At 38.2% G+C, this 20,140-nt stretch overlaps 2 protein-coding genes, 1 long non-coding RNA gene and 1 other non-coding gene across 4 annotated transcripts in view; 2 read left to right on the top strand and 2 right to left on the bottom strand.

Moving 5' to 3' along the window:
• LOC123698242 overlaps positions 1–1,738 on the bottom strand; it is a 1,905-nt gene extending 167 nt beyond the window's left edge. The window contains exon 1 of the ribosomal RNA XR_006752387.1: positions 1–1,738. This exon is cut by the window's left edge and continues 167 nt beyond it. This is a non-coding gene — a ribosomal RNA (small subunit ribosomal RNA).
• A 3,439-nt stretch (positions 1,739–5,177) lies between these two features.
• Positions 5,178–7,679, top strand: LOC123696128. The gene is made up of 2 exons (XR_006752043.1): positions 5,178–5,713; positions 5,859–7,679. It is a non-coding gene; the product is annotated as an uncharacterized LOC123696128 (long non-coding RNA).
• A 3,926-nt stretch (positions 7,680–11,605) lies between these two features.
• On the bottom strand, positions 11,606–12,941 carry LOC123696084. Its single transcript, XM_045642093.1, has 2 exons — positions 12,082–12,941; positions 11,606–11,742 (listed from the first exon to the last, which is right to left on the bottom strand). Exons 1-2 carry the CDS (start codon positions 12,652–12,654, stop codon positions 11,701–11,703), a joined length of 615 nt encoding a protein of 204 aa, XP_045498049.1. The 5' UTR covers positions 12,655–12,941; the 3' UTR covers positions 11,606–11,700.
• Positions 12,942–17,282: 4,341 nt separating this feature from the next.
• LOC123696055 (formin-like protein 2) lies at positions 17,283–19,788 on the top strand. Its single transcript, XM_045642064.1, has 5 exons — positions 17,283–17,301; positions 17,399–17,459; positions 17,567–17,699; positions 18,854–18,938; positions 19,188–19,788. Exons 2-5 carry the CDS (start codon positions 17,401–17,403, stop codon positions 19,670–19,672), a joined length of 762 nt encoding a protein of 253 aa, XP_045498020.1. The 5' UTR covers positions 17,283–17,301; positions 17,399–17,400; the 3' UTR covers positions 19,673–19,788.
• Positions 19,789–20,140: the final 352 nt, after the last annotated feature.

Here is a 20,140-nt window from a genome sequence, read left to right as displayed (position 1 = left end):
TGTACAAAGGGCAGGGACGTAATCAACGCGAGCTTATGACTCGCGCTTACTAGGAATTCCTCGTTTATGGGGGATAATTGCAAACCCCAATCCCCAGCACGAAGGAGTTTCAACGGGTTGCCCGGGCCTCTAGGCCAGGGAGAACATGTTGATTCCTTCAGTGTAGCGCGCGTGCGGCCCAGGACATCTAAGGGCATCACAGACCTGTTATTGCTCAATCTCGTGCGGCTCAAAGCCGCCGGTCCCTCTAAGAAGAATTTTAATACGCCGCCAGTGAGTTGCGCGACCCGAGAGCCGCGCACACCTAAATGACGACGCCTATTTAGCAGGCTAGAGTCTCGTTCGTTACCGGAATTAACCAGACAAATCGCTCCACCAACTAAGAACGGCCATGCACCACCACCCACCGAATCAAGAAAGAGCTATTAATCTGTCAATCCTTCCGGTGTCCGGGCCTGGTGAGATTTCCCGTGTTGAGTCAAATTAAGCCGCAGGCTCCACTCCTGGTGGTGCCCTTCCGTCAATTCCTTTAAGTTTCAGCTTTGCAACCATACTCCCCCCGGAGTCCAAAATCTTTGGTTTCCCGGAAGCTGCCCGCCGAGCCATTGTAGTAACGTCGGCGGATCGCTAGATGACATATTTACGGTTAGAACTAGGGCGGTATCTAATCGCCTTCGAACCTCTAACTTTCGTTCTTGATTGATGAAAACACCTTTGGCAAATGCTTTCGCTGATGTTCGTCTTGCGACGATCCAAGAATTTCACCTCTAACGTCGCAATACGAATGCCCCCAGTTATCCCTATTAATCATTACCTCGGAGTTCTGAAAACCAACAAAATAGAACCGAGATCATATTCTATTATTCCATGCACGAAATATTCAAGCGGCATTTTGAGCCCGCTTTGAGCACTCTAATTTGTTCAAAGTAAAATTGTCGGCCCACCTCGACACTCACTGAAGAGCACCGCGATAGGATTTTGATATTGAACCGGCTTTTAACGACCGGCTCACCGACGATATGCTCCGCAAACGTGTCAGTATCACCGCGGATGCGGTGCACCGACAGCGCGGCGCACAAATGCAACTACGAGCTTTTTAACCGCAACAATTTTAGTATACGCTATTGGAGCTGGAATTACCGCGGCTGCTGGCACCAGACTTGCCCTCCAATTGTTCCTCGTTAAAATATTTAAAGTGTACTCATTCCGATTACGAGGCCTCGTAAGAGTCCCGTATCGTTATTTTTCGTCACTACCTCCCCGTGCCGGGAGTGGGTAATTTGCGCGCCTGCTGCCTTCCTTGGATGTGGTAGCCGTTTCTCAGGCTCCCTCTCCGGAATCGAACCCTGATTCCCCGTTACCCGTGACAACCATGGTAGTCGCAGAAACTACCATCGAAAGTTGATAAGGCAGACATTTGAAAGATGCGTCGCCGGTACTGGACCATGCGATCGGCAAAAGTTATCCAGATTCATCAAAATTAACGACTTCAGACGCCAGGCCCTCCGTCGATTGGTTTTGATCTAATAAAAGCACTCATTCCATCACTGGTCAGAGTTCTGATTGCATGTATTAGCTCTAGAATTACCACAGTTATCCAAGTAACTGAGTAAGATCTAAGGAACCAAAACTGATATATTGAGCCATTCGCGGTATCGCCTTAATACGGCTTGCACTGAGACATGCATGGCTTAATCTTTGAGACAAGCATATAACTACTGGCAGGATCAACCAGGGAGCTAACTAAAGCTTCCGCTAGAGCCTCAAACGTGACACGACGATGCCGCCGCGACGTTCGCTTCTCTATATACATACATACATATGCGCGCGGCGTGTTTAAATAACATGATATGCAACGGCGGCGACCGTCACACGCACACTATTCACACACGCGCGCGCGCACACGTGGATAAATCTGAACACAGTCAGTTAAATCGTTGAAAGTATCATCTTAACGAGACACCCCTTAACAATTCCCATTCGCATCAAGCGAAGGAAAAATTTTAATATCGGTCAACTTTTATGACGCAAACGATCAATCTACGCACGGAGAGTGGAAGGATCGAAAATTGCGACCACATATAAACATCTGATAAAAGCCCATTGGTACATCACAAACGTGTGCGATGTGAACAATAAAAAAATTTATACTGCCGTTCAATAGTAGTCGTATATTCTTCACGGTCTGCGCTCCGAGAGTGTATCAAGATGCGTAATATTTATTACACTACACATATAAAATACAATCTACGAAACTGACAATCTATCAAACCGTCGGCAGACGCAATGTTACTACAGTTACTAATTTCTACTACTACTACTACTACTACTACTACCACCACTAAAGATTAAAAACTGTATCGCGCCGTATGCACAAACGCTTTTACAATATCATCATCTTTGGTGGTCTTTTATTATTTCATAGAACTAACACACTACTCTACAACTCTGTCAGACTCACCACCAAACACCAACCCCACACCGACACGCGAACGGCGGCAACGAGGAGAGCGCAGAGCACACGGGCGACGCGGTACAACAGCGACGAAATAATGATACATACACATACGTACGTACAAATGTCTCGCTGCGCACGCGCAACGCCCCCCCGTCTTCGCTAGCCTCGCGCACCGATTGTCTCGCATCCCGGCTACGATGTTTCTGCTTGTTTAATTTTTTCAGATACTATTCACGTATCACGCACGGCATATGTACATACATACATACATACATACATAATACATACATACATACAAACATACGCCGCGCGCGACTAACGCCTCGTGTTTTCAAGGTCAAGTCAAAAAACTTTGCACGCGTGCAGTTACGGCGTGCAGTCGTCAAAAATAATTCATGATTATAAATTTCGTGGTCCATATTAAATAAATTATAAACAACAACAACAACAACAACAACAACAAACAACAACAACAACAACGACAAAAGAGGGCGACCTTACCTCCGGACTTGATGAAGTGTCCTGAAGGTGTACTTCGAAGACAAAACAAGCCCAAACTCGCCTCACCTAGCTCTACTCGTCTATTAGTTCCAGTAGCAGTCTTCGAAGTACACCTTCAGGTCACTCCATCAAGTCCCGAGGTAAGGTCTCATCATAACTAACAAAACGAGCCCAAACTCGGCACACCTAGCTCTACTCGTCTATTAGTTCCAGTAGCAGTCTTCGAAGTACACCTTCAGGACACTCCATCAAGTCCGGAGGTAAGGTCTCAACATAACTAACAAAATGAACCCAAACTCGATACACCTAGCTCTAATCGTTTATTAGTTCCAGTAGCAGTCTTCGAAGTACACCTGCAGGTCACTCCATCAAGTCCGGAGGTAAGGTCTCAACATAACTAACAAAATGAGCCCAAACTCGGCACACCTAGCTCTACTCGTCTATTAGTTCCAGTAGCAGTCTTCGAAGTACACCTTCAGGACACTCCATCAAGTCCGGAGGTAAGGTCTCAATATAACTAACAAAATGAGCCCAAACTCGGCACACCTAGCTCTAACCGTCTATTAGTTCCAGTAGAAGTCTTCGAAGTACACCTGCAGGTCACTCCATCAAGTCCGGTGGTAAGGTCTCAACATAACTAACAAAATGAACCCAAACTCGGCACACCTAGCTCTACTCGTCTAATAGTTCCAGTAGCAGTCTTCGAAGTACACCTGCAGGTCACTCCATTAAGTCCGGTGGTAAGGTCTCAACATAACTAACAAAACGAGCCCAAACTCGGCACACCTAGTCTCTACTCGTCTATTAGTTCCAGTAGCAGTCTTCGAAGTACACCTTCAGGACACTCCATCAAATCCGGAGGTAAGGTCTCAACATAACTAACAAAATGAGCCCAAACTCGACACACCTAGCTCTAATCGTTTATTAGTTCCAGTAGCAGTCTTCGAAGTACACCTTCAGGTCACTCCATCAAGTCTGGAGGTATGGTCTCAATGTAACTAACAAAACGAGCCCAAACTCGGCATACCTAGCTCTACTCGTCTATTAGTTCCAGTAGCCGTCTTCGAAGTACACCTGCAGGTCACTCCATCAAGTCTGGAGGTAAGGTCTCAACATAACTAACAAAATGAACCCAAACTCGGCACACCTAGCTCTACTCGTCTAATAGTTCCAGTAGCAGTCTTCGAAGTACACCTGCAGGTCACTCCATTAAGTCCGGTGGTAAGGTCTCAACATAACTAACAAAACGAGCCCAAACTCGGCACACCTAGCTCTAATCGTTTATTAGTTCCAGTAGCAGTCTTCGAAGTACACCTTCAGGTCACTCCATCAAGTCTGGAGGTATGGTCTCAATGTAACTAACAAAACGAGCCCAAACTCGGCATACCTAGCTCTACTCGTCTATTAGTTCCAGTAGCCGTCTTCGAAGTACACCTGCAGGTCACTCCATCAAGTCCGGTGGTAAGGTCTCAACATAACTAACAAAATGAACCCAAACTCGACACACCTAGCTCTAATCGTTTATTAGTTCCAGTAGCAGTCTTCGAAGTACACCTTCAGGTCACTCCATCAAGTCTGGAGGTATGGTCTCAATGTAACTAACAAAACGAGCCCAAACTCGGCATACCTAGCTCTACTCGTCTATTAGTTCCAGTAGCCGTCTTCGAAGTACACCTGCAGGTCACTCCATCAAGTCCGGTGGTAAGGTCTCAACATAACTAACAAAATGAGCCCAAACTCGACACACCTAGCTCTAATCGTTTATTAGTTCCAGTAGCAGTCTTCGAAGTACACCTTCAGGTCACTCCATCAAGTCTGGAGGTATGGTCTCAATGTAACTAACAAAACGAGCCCAAACTCGGCATACCTAGCTCTACTCGTCTATTAGTTCCAGTAGCCGTCTTCGAAGTACACCTGCAGGTCACTCCATCAAGTCTGGAGGTAAGGTCTCAACATAACTAACAAAATGAGCCCAAACTCGGCACACCTAGCTCTAATCGTTTATTAGTTCCAGTAGCAGTCTTCGAAGTACACCTTCAGGTCACTCCATCAAGTCAGAAACTAAATATGAAATTTATAATCCCATAAGTATAAAATCTATAAATAAAATGAATGCGTGAAGGATCAAGTTTATTAGGTCAAATATTTTGTATTCATACAGTGATCTTTTCGTAAACGAGGAGCTGATTACAAGCGTCACAGTGTCCACACTCCACTCACAACGGCGGCCGAGCGCAGACTAAAATATTTCATTACAAATTTTTGTGCAATAAATCAAGATGAGCCAGTAAAATAACCCTTATTTCAATCCAATAAGTATCACGCGTTACAACTAAATATGTGAAAAAATAAGGTTTGATTTCTCAGCCTATTTGTAACATTTTGATAGTTTTCTTTGCTACCTTTTTGAGTTGGACATGTCTGCTTACTTAAAATATTTTTAAATCATTAAATTTATTTTATTAAATACATGAAAAATGTTCCTTTATTCAGCACGATATTGTCAATTTTGTGTGAAAGGGCAACGGAAAATATTTTTTATAATATTATAAACCAAAATTTTCGACTAAAAAATTGCTACCATTTAAAGATTAACCCTTAATTCACTACCTGAGTCCATTGGACTCACATCGAACTTTCAAACTATTATATTTTTTTCCCCTGGTGACTTATTTCCTCCACCGTCTCAGTACCTTCCTGCAGTGACGTGGGCACCGCGGTAGCGAGAGGACGTGCGCCTGCGCTGCGTAATAGGTAAGTTATTACGTCGAGTGAGTCCCATGGACTCATACTAGTGAATTAAGTAATATTTTATTTATTTGTTACGATTCTTAAATGTTGCTTATTTGTCGTATTAATGATATAAAAATATGTATTTTAATATTTGTTGTTGTTGTAGGTTTGTAAAATGGATCTAAAACAACATAAAGTTGTAAATATGAATGAAGACCAGGCAGATTCTGTTTTGGAATCATGGATCACACAAATTATGAATGATGAAGATGCGAGCCATTCTGAAACCGAAGACAAGCTATCTAGGACAGAAAGAAAGCATTGTTATCCATGTAATTACAAAAAGAGAACAAAGACTGCACATTCAGGCACTAGATGTCTGAAGCCTGTATGTTTGAGTTGCTCAAAAATGGCATGCCGTCGCTGCCTGCAATCGGTGGCAATACCCCATTGCACGTTTTATTTTTTTGTATAGAAGCGTACATTTTTGTTGTTTATTTTCGGTTTTGCATTCCTTTAGAAGTCTTATAAAATTAAAAAGAGCCATTAGTTAAAAATATTTGCCATTATTGTAGGGCTTTGAAAATAACTCTGTTTTCTAAGACTATTAGAATAAGTTTTTTTTTATTTTTAAGAGTATTTCAGAAGTTTATCCAGTTTTATTATTTTTTTGTAGTGCCTTAATAAACATTTAAAAATAATAATAAAAAAACTTAATAAAAAAAAGAGTTTTATTTGAAAAAAACACGCCAAGAAAATATATGAGTCCAGTGGACTCATGGAAGCTGTTTATGTTAGCAAATTTCACCTAGTGAATTGAGGGTTAAGGATTAATCTATCTATAGTAATTATTAGTTTAATTTGGTTTTGTATTATTTTGTCGCAAAATGTACCGAAAAACTGCTTATTTTTGTCAGATTCGTAAACGCGTCCTTAAGAACATCGTTTTGGTTAGGCTTCCATTATCAAGCAATTTTAAACTTCATTCAATTGACATACAGTTCAAATTATTTTGTACTTTTCAAAGACCTAAGGGAGAGTCTGTTCTGCCAACTTTTAGAAAAAATAAAAACATTTCTAATGTTGGCCCCTCCGATGTAATCATTTAATATTAGATTTAATATTTTAGTTTTAATTATTTATTATTATTTCTTATTTTTTTTTAAACCTTATTTTTGTATATTTTAATTTTAAGCTAATACATTAATAAATTATTTCTTTCTTTCTTCGATTTCTTGTCAATGGTTAAGACTTAAGCATAGACAACCTCTTGATGTTGATTTGTTGTTTGAAATTTGAATTCAAAATGGCGTTTTATTAATTGTTTTGGTGGAAGATAAACAAAATCTGTTCTTCGTATATCGTAGATTTTCTTACTTATTTACTCAGTTAATGTACAGTACATTGAATTTTTTAATTTGTTATATTTCTGCCAAAAGTGAAAGAAGAAGAAAAAGTGTTATGTGTAAACAATGTTAAAATCTTTGTGTAGATAATAATTGATAATAATTATTAATGTGATTTGTGACTAAGTATTTGCAATATATACCCAATGACTGTTCTATTAAAGGAAGATATAAAAAATAATAATTTTTACGAGAAAACTTCTCTATTACGTCATGTTCTGGCTGTAGAATCAATTGGAGAGGAGATAATATTATTATTGTTTTGTCCAAAGAAAACAACGACTTCTTACAATTCCAATATGGCGATCCGAACGGCAACGATATATTGGAAATTTAGAATGAGATTTTAAAATAGAAATCCCGCAAAATATTTCAAGGAAAAGTATAAAATGTGAATCTAGTTGTATTCACATAATATTTAAGCCGAATTAAGTCCTACATGCCTAAATAAAGATATTCAGTAAAATTCAAAATTCAAATGGAATTATCCATTTTTGCTGATAATAGTGAGTTTTAATATTATATAAAAATGTTATATATAGGTAATTATTATTATATTATAATAAACTTATTGATCTACATTGTTGGTGTTTTATTTTTAATTTCCTATAAATTTGAATAAGGATGAGAATTAGTAGTGATGTTACCCAGCATCGAAAATTTTATCGATATCGATATGAAGTTTTATCGATAATATGTACTCAAAGAGACATCACTAGCAACTTCAACTTTTAAATGTTGGCAGCAATGTGGATCATTTTTGACGTGAACTTTTCATAGGTTGGTATCTAGACACGCGGCAGCGTGTCAAGCCGAGTTCAAGCGAAGAGAACTGGCGAGCAGCAGCCGTGTGTATATTTACACGAACCATTTCGAGCCACTTTTTTAAACTGTTTTACATACTGTTTATATTTTGTGAGGTTCTAAAAACTAGCCTCATCAAATTATGGGGTTCAATAGGTCATTAGTTGTTTGCTTTGTGAAAATAATTATATTATTCAAAAAAAAAAAGTTATATTTTGGAATAAACATTGTTCTCTAAGGGAAAATAAAACAATTGAGTTTTCAGTCAACCTAAGAACTTAATACATCTTTGTAAATAAATTTCTGGACTGTCTGCAGAACTTGGCACACATTTAGATCTCATTTCTTTTTTTGGCAAATTAAGTCAACGATTGAACTCGGCTCCAATTTTTACATTTATGTTTTTGGTGGGATATAAGACTTAACCTAAGTAATACATGCATATGTGTGCGTGAGCTCGAAATCGAAGTACTGAGTGCCGTCTCTTCCTATACCTATTACTTGCTCTGTTAAGCATACGCACAGATGTTATGCGTCCCAAGTATGTCGAGGTAGTTTACGAAATCTAGCTTTTTTATGACTACCGAGTTTGAAAATTTTATTTACCCTATTGTTCTATAATTATATGCCATGTATGATATATTTTTGGAAAGAGGAAGAAACTAGTTATAGCATAAAAATGTAATCATGACGATATATTTTTTCTATAAAATTATAAAAAAATTGATTTTCTTTTGTTTTAATTTTAATTGCTTACATACCTACTAACACTTACATGATAATGGTGAGTCATCAAATGATCATATTCACGTTTTCATATCACTACACGATTGCCAAATACATTCACTTATATTTTCACACATTTAACACAACGTATTTCACTATGAATAATAACAAATATCCATTATTCACAAACAAGAAAAAAAGCGCCATTTTGCGTCTTCCGCACTGAAAAGTTGAGACACTTTTTCACTGAGTATTCTTCAAATATCCCTAAAACCAATATCATAAACGTATTCTACGTAAAATTTCCAGTAATATACGTCTCAATTATCACTCATCTAATTATTCCTCTCGGCATAATTCACAATCCAAATATTCGTTGAACAAGACGAACTTTACAAAGTACAAACTATGGCCGATGACGCAACTCAATCAATGATTCACTTTTTTTTTTTTTTTTGTGGTGTCTGTATTTCCTGTCTCGGAGTCGTGTCGATTTGAATTATAAATGTTTAAGGCATAGAGAAATATTTTTTATACTGGAAACATTCACTTGTACGTCTCTACTGATGACCTTCAATGTCACGGGCCGCGTTACGCACAGCGTTTGCTGCGCAGGACGCTCTCAGTACAATTTGAGTAAAGCGTCTTATTCACGGTCCATCTTGACGTACGTCCCGCCAAGGTCATACACGATGCACGACGCATATTCACGGTCCATCCCCGCTGTACGTCAGCTCAAGGCTGCCAGTGTTGCCACCGAAGTATCAAGCTACCCACCAGAAGAGACCTCTGAAACCACCAGAAATCCACTGTGCTGGATGTATAAAGAGTAAATAAATATTTTTAAAAATGTGTTTTTTTGTACTTTTTGCAGTACCTAAGAATTTTTCATTATTTTTAAATGAATTATATGAATCCAAACATTCCAAATCTAAATTTATTTCAAGAGCTCATTTTTAATTAATTTTTAATGAAGCTCGGTTTCTCTCTTCCCGCCACTTCACATTCATGACCGAAAAGACTCTTTCAGTAAATGCTGAAGTGGCGGGAACAGAGAGTATAATATAGCTAATCATTTTTTTTAAACAAACAAATTCGTTAGGACATTTTTTTTAAATAAATTGCCATTTTTCTGCAGTGGACTTTTGCATAAAATCTTTGTTATTCAACAATTCGCCTTGGAGTTCTTTTAAAATAATAACTTCTGAATATAAACTGTCCATGTGTACTAGGTTGATCCAAAAGTAATGATAATTGGGTATTTCCTGTGTACATAAAAATATAAAATAACTGTTTCTTGCTTGCTCATGTACTCACTACGTTATCACAAAACTAAACTAACTACTAAGTTATCACAAAAAAATCATATCAATAGGCCACGTTTCCAAGTATTTACATTAATTTCTGTTGGCAACACTGATCTGCTGTACAGCAAGCCTATTCACGATCAAGCATGCACGATGCACGATGCGCTTGCACGACGTTCGCGGTGGTGGGGATGCTCGCTGGACGAAAAATTCGTCGTGCACATCCAGCAACGTAATAATAATAATTATTGACGTACGTCAAGACTATTCACGGTCGTTTTGCGTCGTGCATCGTGTATGACCTTGGCGGGACGTACGTCAAGATGGACCGTGAATACGACGTTTTACGCTACAACCGCTGTGCGTAGGACGCTACACGGGTTAAGAGGCTGATTCAAGAATGTTCTGCCATATTTTTCATTCTGTCAAACACAACGACAGTGCAGAGATAATTATTCCAAGCCCTGACACCGATATTTTTGTATTAGGCCTTTATTTCTGGCATAAACTTGAAAATATACTCGCCATCTTTGAATGCTCCCCCCCACTCCCCCATGCAACTATTTCACTGTACGAACTATTGAATCGTAAACAATGGACTATTGTTAATTATTTAAAATAATAATTTAAAAAATATATTCATGAGTTTTCAATCTATAGTGGTTTAAAGTTAACTCAAAAATGGACCATTTTCGTAAATTTTCTAAAAAATCTTAGAGAAAGTGTAAGAAATGTTATAGTATGCTATATATTCGTGATCTACTCAATAAGCTCTTTCATTTGATACCCCACGCGGCATGTTTTGGAAATGTTTATTTTTTTCTTTGTATGCCATATTTAATAACCGGGGTGCGGGGAAGGGGACCACAAAACTGGTTGGCAACATCTGTCTATAGGATGTCTGGGATCTATACAATATATATCAGAAGTCAGATTTAGGTCCGCTATTTATGCAAACGAACATCTCCTTGGAGCCTGCTCTATGAGCCAAAAAACTGTTATCGTTTGATAAAGCATTTACATTCTCTTGTTTATCGAATTTTTGATGGGTCCGAATTAGGATTATAATGATAACTGCGTTAAAAACAACCGACTTTAAACTTGCACTTGCAACATTTACAAATGCAGACAAAAATGCTCATAAAATAAAAACTTACTGGGCCTATCCGAATAAAATTTTTATGGGACCAATTCGACACCATCCCGCATCGAACAAAAAAAAGAATCACGTAAATCGGTTCAGAAACCTCGGAGTAATCGGTGTACATACATAAAAAAAAAAAAAAAAAAATTGGTTGTCTGTAAAGTCGGTTTACTGACGATAATTGAACGTGACAACGTCCGATTGTGCTTCTTTGTCGCTCGTTCCGCGCTCTCGTTTCCTCCTTTCGTCTCCTCCTTTTTTTTGAAGTCGGTTAAAAAAAAAGGAGTAGTTTTCCTATTACGGTGGTAGTTATTTCCAGGTAACTCTGTATTAGGTTATATCATCTCCTATTACGGCCCTATTCATAGAACATATTAAAATTACCAGCCCCCCTAGCCAAGTGGCATACGATTTATAGCGTTTCTCTTTCTACAAACGTTGACGCCTTATCGAATACGATAAACGACAGGTAGCCAAGTGGATTAGAACTTGGCGAACGCTTATTCTATTGGATCGTACGCTAATGTCAATTCAATTCAATATTTTAGTTTATGGCAGTACTGCGTTGCCACAATTTTGCCAATGTCCTGTAGTGAATGGGTTTGTTCACGTCCAAAAAGTTCAAATTAGATCCAACAGTTTCAAATCAAGCGCAGATGATATCTACAACAAACATAGAAAACAACACAATATATAAATTATCCAACACCAAGTTAATATATGTATTAGTAAATATAGACAAACACTAGATAGGACTAATTATGTAATCAAGGGAAAAAAGGGAAAGAAAAATTATAGTTTAATATTATTATTTTTAATAAATTTGGATAAGAAATACACAAAAGGACTAAAGGTCAGTGAAAGGAGAATATTCATGTTGGTAGGACGGGGGATAGTAGGGGGAAGGATGTCGTATAAAGAGGAGTTTTTAGGACAGTTGAAGAAAATGTGTTCTAAATTTCCCTCGTCTATTCCGCACTCACAGAGAGAGTTATCCCTTACCCTAATTTTTGCTAAATGGACGGGAGTACAAGCATGGCCCAATCGCAAGCGGCTAATACAAGATGTGACGTTTTTATTGATGTCCTTGTATTTGAAAAACCAAGGTTTAGCAGGGATGTCATTCTGAATGTTTGAGTAAAACTTTCCCTTCTGAAATCTTGTAGAAGCCCAAGACTTTTCCCAGGCGAACATTAATCTGGTCTTAGCGAGGAGAGAAAGGTCATGCGAGTAAACAAGATCATGAGACTCGGACGAAATGCGCATAGCAGATTTAGCACCCCAGTCAGCTGACTCATTTCCCGGAATTCCACTATGTCCAGGAATCCATGCAAGAGTTATTTCCATACCTTTAAGTTTACACTCCCAAAGAGATTTCCTGATCTGCAGGATAACGGGATATTTTGTTTTTATACGAAATTGATTTGAAAGAATGCACTGTAAACAACTTTTGGAATCTGAAAATATTATAGATTTATTAAGATTGTGATTTATCGCATATGTTACCGCTTCGAGTAGGGCCAAAGCTTCGCCAACAAAATTTGATGTAATAGGGGGACATTTGCGGCACAACATGACTGAAAATTTCGGGATCCACACAGCTATACCAACATTCTCTTTATCAGAAATCTTGGAGGCGTCTGTGTAAATATGTGTCCAACCTTCCCAATTACGAGCCACAATAGCCTGGAAGGAATGATAAGCATCTGGAGACTTCTTTTGGATGTTACAAAATGTAATGTTAGGACGGTAGACAAGTGATTCAAAGGGATTGGAAAAGAGGGGGTTAATGGGAGATTGATATAGTTTATAAGGAATTGAAATTATATTTATAAAGGAGATTAAAAGTGGGTACGCTGAGTTATTACCATTGGCTAATTGGAGTAAAGAAAATAATTTATTTATAAGGGGATGGGAGGAAAATTGGGTGAGCTTACTCATAAACCTGTCACATAGGAATTGTCTTCTAAGAGATAACGGAGGCTCCCCGCATTCAATCTGTAAAGCATTAATAGCCGTAGACTTCATAGCGCCAAGAACAATCCTCAGAGACTTACTTTGAATCTTGTCCCAACACTGAATACCGCGTTTATTCATCGGTTCCAAAAGGAAGGAAGCATAGTCAAAATGACTACGTACTATGGCGTTATAGAGTAGTTTTTGAGAGAAGGGGTGAGCACCCCATCTAACGCCCGATAAAGCCCGTAAGATGTTAACTCCTTTCTCGCATTTTTGTGCTATATAATTAGCGTGAGTTATGCCAGTCATTCTAGAGTCCAAATAAACACCTAAAAATTTAACATTGTCTTTAATAGGGAAATTTTGATTGCCATAAACAAGAGAAAGGTTGGGAATCATTCTTTTACGGGTAAAAATAATGGCTGAACTTTTAGAAACTGAAAGAGATAAACCATGCTGCAATAACCACTCATGTAAAAAATAAAAAGCATTGTTAAAATTAGTCTCAATTTCGGAGGTAGAGTCAGAACAAATATAGAGAGCAATGTCATCAGCATATTGGAGAATTTGGCAATAACTGTTAACTGCTAATTCTAAGTCATGAGTGTATAAACTGTATAACATAGGGCTTAAAACAGAACCTTGCGGGAGGCCCCTCCAGACAAGTCTAGGGGGAGACAAGGAGTTATCTGACCTGACACAAATTGATCTGCCCATAAACAGGTTACAAATGAACCGTACCAGCCTCACAGGGATGCTCAGCTGAAGCAATTTTTGCCTGAGCACCGGAAGCATGACATTATCATAGGCAGATTCAATGTCTAGGAAGACTCCGGCAAGAAAATGTTTCTTTTTAAAAGCTATTTGAATGTCCGTTGTGAGTATAGCAATGCTATCCAAAGTGCTATAGCCTTTGCGGAAGCCAAATTGAGAAGGGGGTAAAATATTATTATTCTCAACAAACCACTCTAATCTATTTTTAATTAAAATTTCTGTAATTTTGGATAAGCAAGAGGATAATGCAATGGGTCGATAGGAGTTGCTATCTGAAGGATTTTTGTTAGGTTTTAAGACTGGGATTATTATTTGGGACTTCCATGATTCTGGGACTGATCCAGAAGCAAGGAAGGAGTTAATTAAATCAAGAAAGAATAATTTAGTTTTAGGAGAGGACTGGGATATAAAAGAATATGGAATCCCATCTATGCCAGGGGAAGAATCATTCAGGCCTTCAAGGGCACAGGAGAGCTCATCAATTGTAAAAGGAGCGTCCAGAGAGTTTGTATGGGGTAGGTAGGAGGGGGCAGCAGAGAGATTTTCAAGGGAAGGGACAAAAGGGGGGGCTAATTTATTAATGAAGTCCTCTAACCAGAGCGAGCAGTTAGAAGAAGTGATATTATTTTGGGAACGGGAGCTTCTAAATCTTTTAATCTGTTTCCAGACCAGGGAGGGAGGAGTTTTAGGGGACAGGGATTCACAGAAGTTAAGCCATCCTGAACGTTTCTTGGATACCAATAATTTTTTAGCTTTGGCCGAAATTTGTTTGAAATTAAGAAAGTTTTGCATAGTCATCTGTTCAATATACAATTTCTCTGTCTCTGATCTCTCACGGATGATTGCAGTACATTCAGAGTCCCACCAGGGAGTTGAGGGTTTATAAGTGGATGGATTTTTGATTGGAATATGATTATTGGCAGAAGATATGATACAGGATACAAACATGGAATAGATAGGAAGGGGATTATATAGGGAAAGGGAAGGGGAAGGTAGGGAATTAAGTTGAAATTCCAACGAATCAGAATAATCCGACCAGTTTGCTTTAGTGGTTCTATATTTTAGGAGGGGAGATTGAGGAGAGGAAGGAACATCGTGTTCAAAGGAGATAAGGATGGGGAAGTGGTCACTACCATGAGTGTTAGGTAAAGTATTCCATGAACAGAGTAAAGAAAGGGATGGAGAAGAGAGAGACAAATCTACGGCACTGTTTGGATTCTGGTTAGGAAGGACAAGATGAGTAGGGGAGCCTGAATTTAAAGTGCACAGATTCAAATCGTCAAACAAATCTAACAATGAGAGGGAAAATGTGTCTGTTTTATGAGAGCCCCAAGAAATGTGATGCGCATTAAAATCCCCAAGGACAAAAATAGGACTGGGGAGAGAGGATAGGATATAATAGATGTCAGGAATTAGTGAAGAGTTGGGGTCGGAAACGTAAAAGGAAACAATGGTGAAATTTAAAACTTTTGCAGCAACAGCGTTGATGCTTGGACTATGGTTAGGGATAGGGAGAAGAGTGAAGGGGATTGAACGATTAATGAGCAGAGCAGCTCCAGCATACCCATCTGCTCTGTCATCGCGTAAGCAAACATAGTTAGGAATGTTAAAATGAGACTTGGGAACTAACCAAGTCTCGGATATGGCTAATAAAATTGGTTTATATTTATTTATAAAATATATGATTTCATGTTTCTTATTCCGGATGCTCCTACAGTTCCATTGTATAATGGTCCTCGGAGCCATTATTAGATTTTAATATGTCAATGATTTTGAAAAGGATTTCCTTCACGTCGGACGGTAAGTCTGCTTCGTTGCAGGTTTTAATTATGTCATAGAAGAAAGAAATGCAAGAAACTAGGACATTGCTTTCCCGGGGCTTTCTGAATGAAGGAGTATTACCAGAAAGGGCGCAGCCATTCTGGGAGTCTAAAGAAGGGGCTTGAATGATGTCTTGATGGGCAGCTCTGTCATATGATTTACCTAAAGGGGCTCTAGGGCGTGGAGAACGGAAAACAGTTTTTTTATATGAGGTGGAAGTACTTGTAGAAGGGATTAGATTGGAGAGGGGTGTCTGTGGGGAAGAGGGAACCTGACGAGTAACCTCGGCAAAAGATTTTTGGGAAGCAGGGAAACGGAGGGAAGCTTCTTGATATGAGATATTCTCCTCTGACATTATATACTTAATGTTTCTTTGCCGAGTGTGTTCCGGGCATTTTGAGTCTGTTGCAAAATGTGATCCGGAACAGCTAATACAAGAGGCAGAGCTCTCAGAAACATTGCAGGATTCACCATTGTGATCTTTTGCACAACGGTAGCAACGTGGGTTTGATCTGCATTGTGTCTGAACATGACCAAACCTACAACATTTCAAACATTGAATAGAGGGCAGGCGATAGATCTCAACCGGTAAAGAGTTCTTATATAAAAAAATCCGTTCAGGTAATTTTTGACCTTGGATGGTTATAACAACTGTAGTAGTTGGGGTGTATTCAGTGGATTCATCTGTTCTAATTTTTCTGTTTAGACGGCGAGCTTTCAGTATGATGCCATATCCCCTCGGAATCTCAACGGCATCTACAAACTCCTGCATGGAAAAATCAGTAGGAACCTTTTTTACAATTCCCATCCGAGAAAAGTTGTAAGTTGGGATGGTGCAGACTAGATTGTTTTGTTCCAATATAGGATTGATACAAAACTGATTAGCATCAATTGCATTTGAGAACTCTACAGAAATGCGGTTTCGTCCGATTCTCTTGATTCCGTCACTAATAATATTTTTAATGCCATTGTTGATCAGAAGTTGGCCAACTTTAATCGGGCGCAGGATGGTTCCAGCGGAGGGTTCTGATTCAACTTTCGATATATGGACAATAAAGGGGCCATTATCTAATTCTGAGTATCGCCTTTCCTTTTCATTCAGTGAAGGATGCGTGTACATAGTTTGAACAGAGGCAGCATTAGGGTTATTTTCGATTGATGTTTTCTTTGTTTTAGGTACGATTGAAGCATCTTCAGATGCTAAATGACGCTTCTGAGGGATTCTACTAACTTCAACTACTGTAGGACTGTATGGAGGATCAGGGGGGTCCGGAGGATCCGGATGATTATTCATATTGAATTACTTACCACTAACACAAAACACAAACACCGTCACCACAAATAAAATAAAATCTTAGCTTGAAAGAACGTAAAAAAATCAATAAATTTGGAAAAAAAGACTGTTATCACCAAAAGCACGTGTCAACGCTTCCACGAAAAAACATCAACCCCTACGCTAATGTCTATGGCTTCGAATTCTAACGTCAGTCAGCGTACGTCAAACTGTCAACTGTCATTCAGTTTGACATTGGTAATGTTGAAAAATATCTTGAAATATTCAAATTAAACTGCCGAATTCCGAAAACGGAAAAAGTAAAAAGTCAAAAAATTTTTGAAGTGAACTAAAAAATACAGGTTGTGCTTTAAATTATAAAAATACAAATAGAGGTAAGTTAATTTTGCATTTGCAATGAGGCATAAAAAGATATAATGTCTTCAAGGTTTAAATTTAATTTATTTATGTGTACTTATTTTTCTAGTTTAGAAATGGAGAGACTGCGCGCCAGCCAGGAGCAATTTTCTGCTCTTATAGAATTCATGGAAAGGTACTATTAAAAAAATACAGTTTTGATTCCAAACTTGCTTCAATATTTTTATAATAAACAATGAAATCATTAATACCAAGTGCTTCATTGGTGTGTGTTACCCATAGGTATGGTGACCTCTCTCGACCACAGCGGGGACCTCAGGGTCGACTAAAAGCCGACCAAATGTGGGCAAGGCTCACATTATTACTTAATTCAGTTGGTGGTGGGGTTCACAAATCACAAGAGAAGTGGAAGAAAGTAAGTTTGAACTTGCATCTTGTTAACCTAGCTGTATATTTCAAACTCTCAATTGTTTTGCTATTAACTTGCATCTTGTTAACCTAAGTGTACATTGCAAACTCTCAATTGTTTTGCTATTCACTTGCATCTTGTTAACCTAAGTGTATATTGAAAACTCTCAATTGTTTTGCTATTTACTTGCATCTTGTTAACCTAAGTGTATATTGCAAACTCTCAATTGTTTTGCTATTAACTTGCATGTTGTTAACCTAAGTGTATATTGCAAACTCTCAATTGTTTTGCTATTTACTTGCATCTTGTTAACATAGCTGTATATTTTAATATATTCATTTATTTTGCTATTGCCCTTTTCATGCACCGCTTTAACTCACAACATGTAAACCTAAAGGTCTGGGCAGATTGGAAGACTAAAACAAAAAAAAAAGAAAATGTTGATTTCCAACCACACAAATGGTACTGGTGGTGGTCCAAGCAGCAGGCTGTCTCTAACAGTTTTGGAAGACCGAGTCTGTGCCATACTGGGAGAGACTGCTGTTCTTGGTCAAGCTGGCATACAAGAGCATGGCTTTAATGTTAGTACTATTATATTATAGCAACTTTACGTATCACACCAATTCCTCTGTAACTTGCATGGCCAATAATAGATATTTATTTTGAAAGAGATTACATATAAGCCTCTTTCAACTTGTGTAAAATGAATTGTATTAAATAAATAAAACAAATAAACAGCTTGAAAATCTATACTAATATAATAAAGCTGAAGAGTTTGTTTGTTTGATTGAACACGCTAATCTCGGGAAATACTGGTCCGATTTGAAAATTTCTTTCGATTTTAGATAGCCCACTTATCGAGGAAGGTTATAGGCTATATATATCATCTCGCTAAGACCAACAGGAGCAGAGCACTGCAGGTAAAACTACGGAGCACAGCTAGTGTTTGAAAATGTAATTCCATCACAATATAATTAATAGATATTTAATGTTGATGAGAACATTAAATATCTTTTAATTATATTTTATTCTTTATAAATCTATATCAATTATACAAAATACTTAGCTAACAATTCCTAATCGTAACATTTGTAAGTGTTAAGAGTATATGATAAAAGTTATAAATAACTAATATATTGATAAAAATAAATATTTTTCAGGCGCCACCAGTACCAAGGGAAGAACCCATTCCTGAAGATGTGGAAATTGAAATTCCTGTAGGCTTAGAGAATTTTAATTATAATAGTAAGTTTTATTAAACTCTATTTACTTATTAAATTAGCCTTCTTCTAGGAGCTGTTTTCAATCGTCATAATATAGTTTAATCGATAATAATTGAACATAATTCATTAAATGACTTGAATAAATTAGTCTTTGCTTGTATCCTAGAGAATATTATTCAACAGATGGAATGGATGAACATTTCTAATTTATAATATAAGTGGAAGTCAGAATTATATTTGCCTCCTTAACATTATTTTCATTACTCAACAGCAAGTGTTCCAACATTGCCAGCATCACCGCTACTGCTAGACCCACAGCCCTCACCACCACCACCACCAGTACGTCCGCCGCCCCCTCTACCGCGTTCTCCTCCGCGTCCCACTGGTCGACGGTCATCGGCGTCACCGCGATCTGCGACTGCCTCGCCGCGACATGGGATGCAGAGAGCTCGCAGGAATCGCGGCTTAACGCCATTTGACCGGGCCGCTACAGAATTTGTGGCGGTTGAACAACGACGCCTTGCACTGGAGGAGACGCGAGAGAAGCTTTCCCATGAGCGAGAAAGGGAAAGGGAAAAGCTTCTCCATGAACGTGAGAGGGAGCGTGAGGAACTTTTCCACCAAAGAGAAATGGAGCGACTGCGGCTGGAGTCGCTAAAGGTTGAGGCAAATCGCGAGCAAACTAGGGTGATGCAGCAAATAGCTGTTATCGGGCAAAGGTTGCTCGAGATATTGCCTCAAGGGCCCGCATCTTAATTTTTTTTTTCATAGGGTTTTAAGTGTATTATTTAGTGCCTTTCTTTTTATTTTTTTTAAGTGCTTGTTTTAGATTTTAATATTTTAATTTAATAGTTTAAGTACAGTATTTTCTGTCCTCAGTCTTTAGTTGTTTTACTTTTTACACGCTTTTTATTAGCTTCACCTGTATGTTTGAATGTTTGTTTGTAACCGACTTCTTTGGGCGCGATTTTGACCCACTTTAAACGGCCAGATTTCGTTCAAACTTTGTAGATTTATTGAGGACCGATGACAATACACTAATTTGATAAAATTATTCCATTTTTCAATTTGCAAAAAGCGTGTTTTTTAGTTTTTTTTAAACTATTATTATATATATCTTTAAATTTAATAGGATTTATATGTACTTAATTTATTTTAAGTGTTTGTTTTAGATTTTAATATTTTAATTTAATAGTTTAAGTACAGTATTTTCTGTCCTCTGTC

Source organism: Colias croceus, chromosome 1 (genome assembly GCF_905220415.1).
Source record: "Colias croceus chromosome 1, ilColCroc2.1".
NCBI classification, from domain to species: domain Eukaryota; kingdom Metazoa; phylum Arthropoda; class Insecta; order Lepidoptera; family Pieridae; genus Colias; species Colias croceus.
This window is presented reverse-complemented; position numbering and strand designations above follow the sequence as displayed.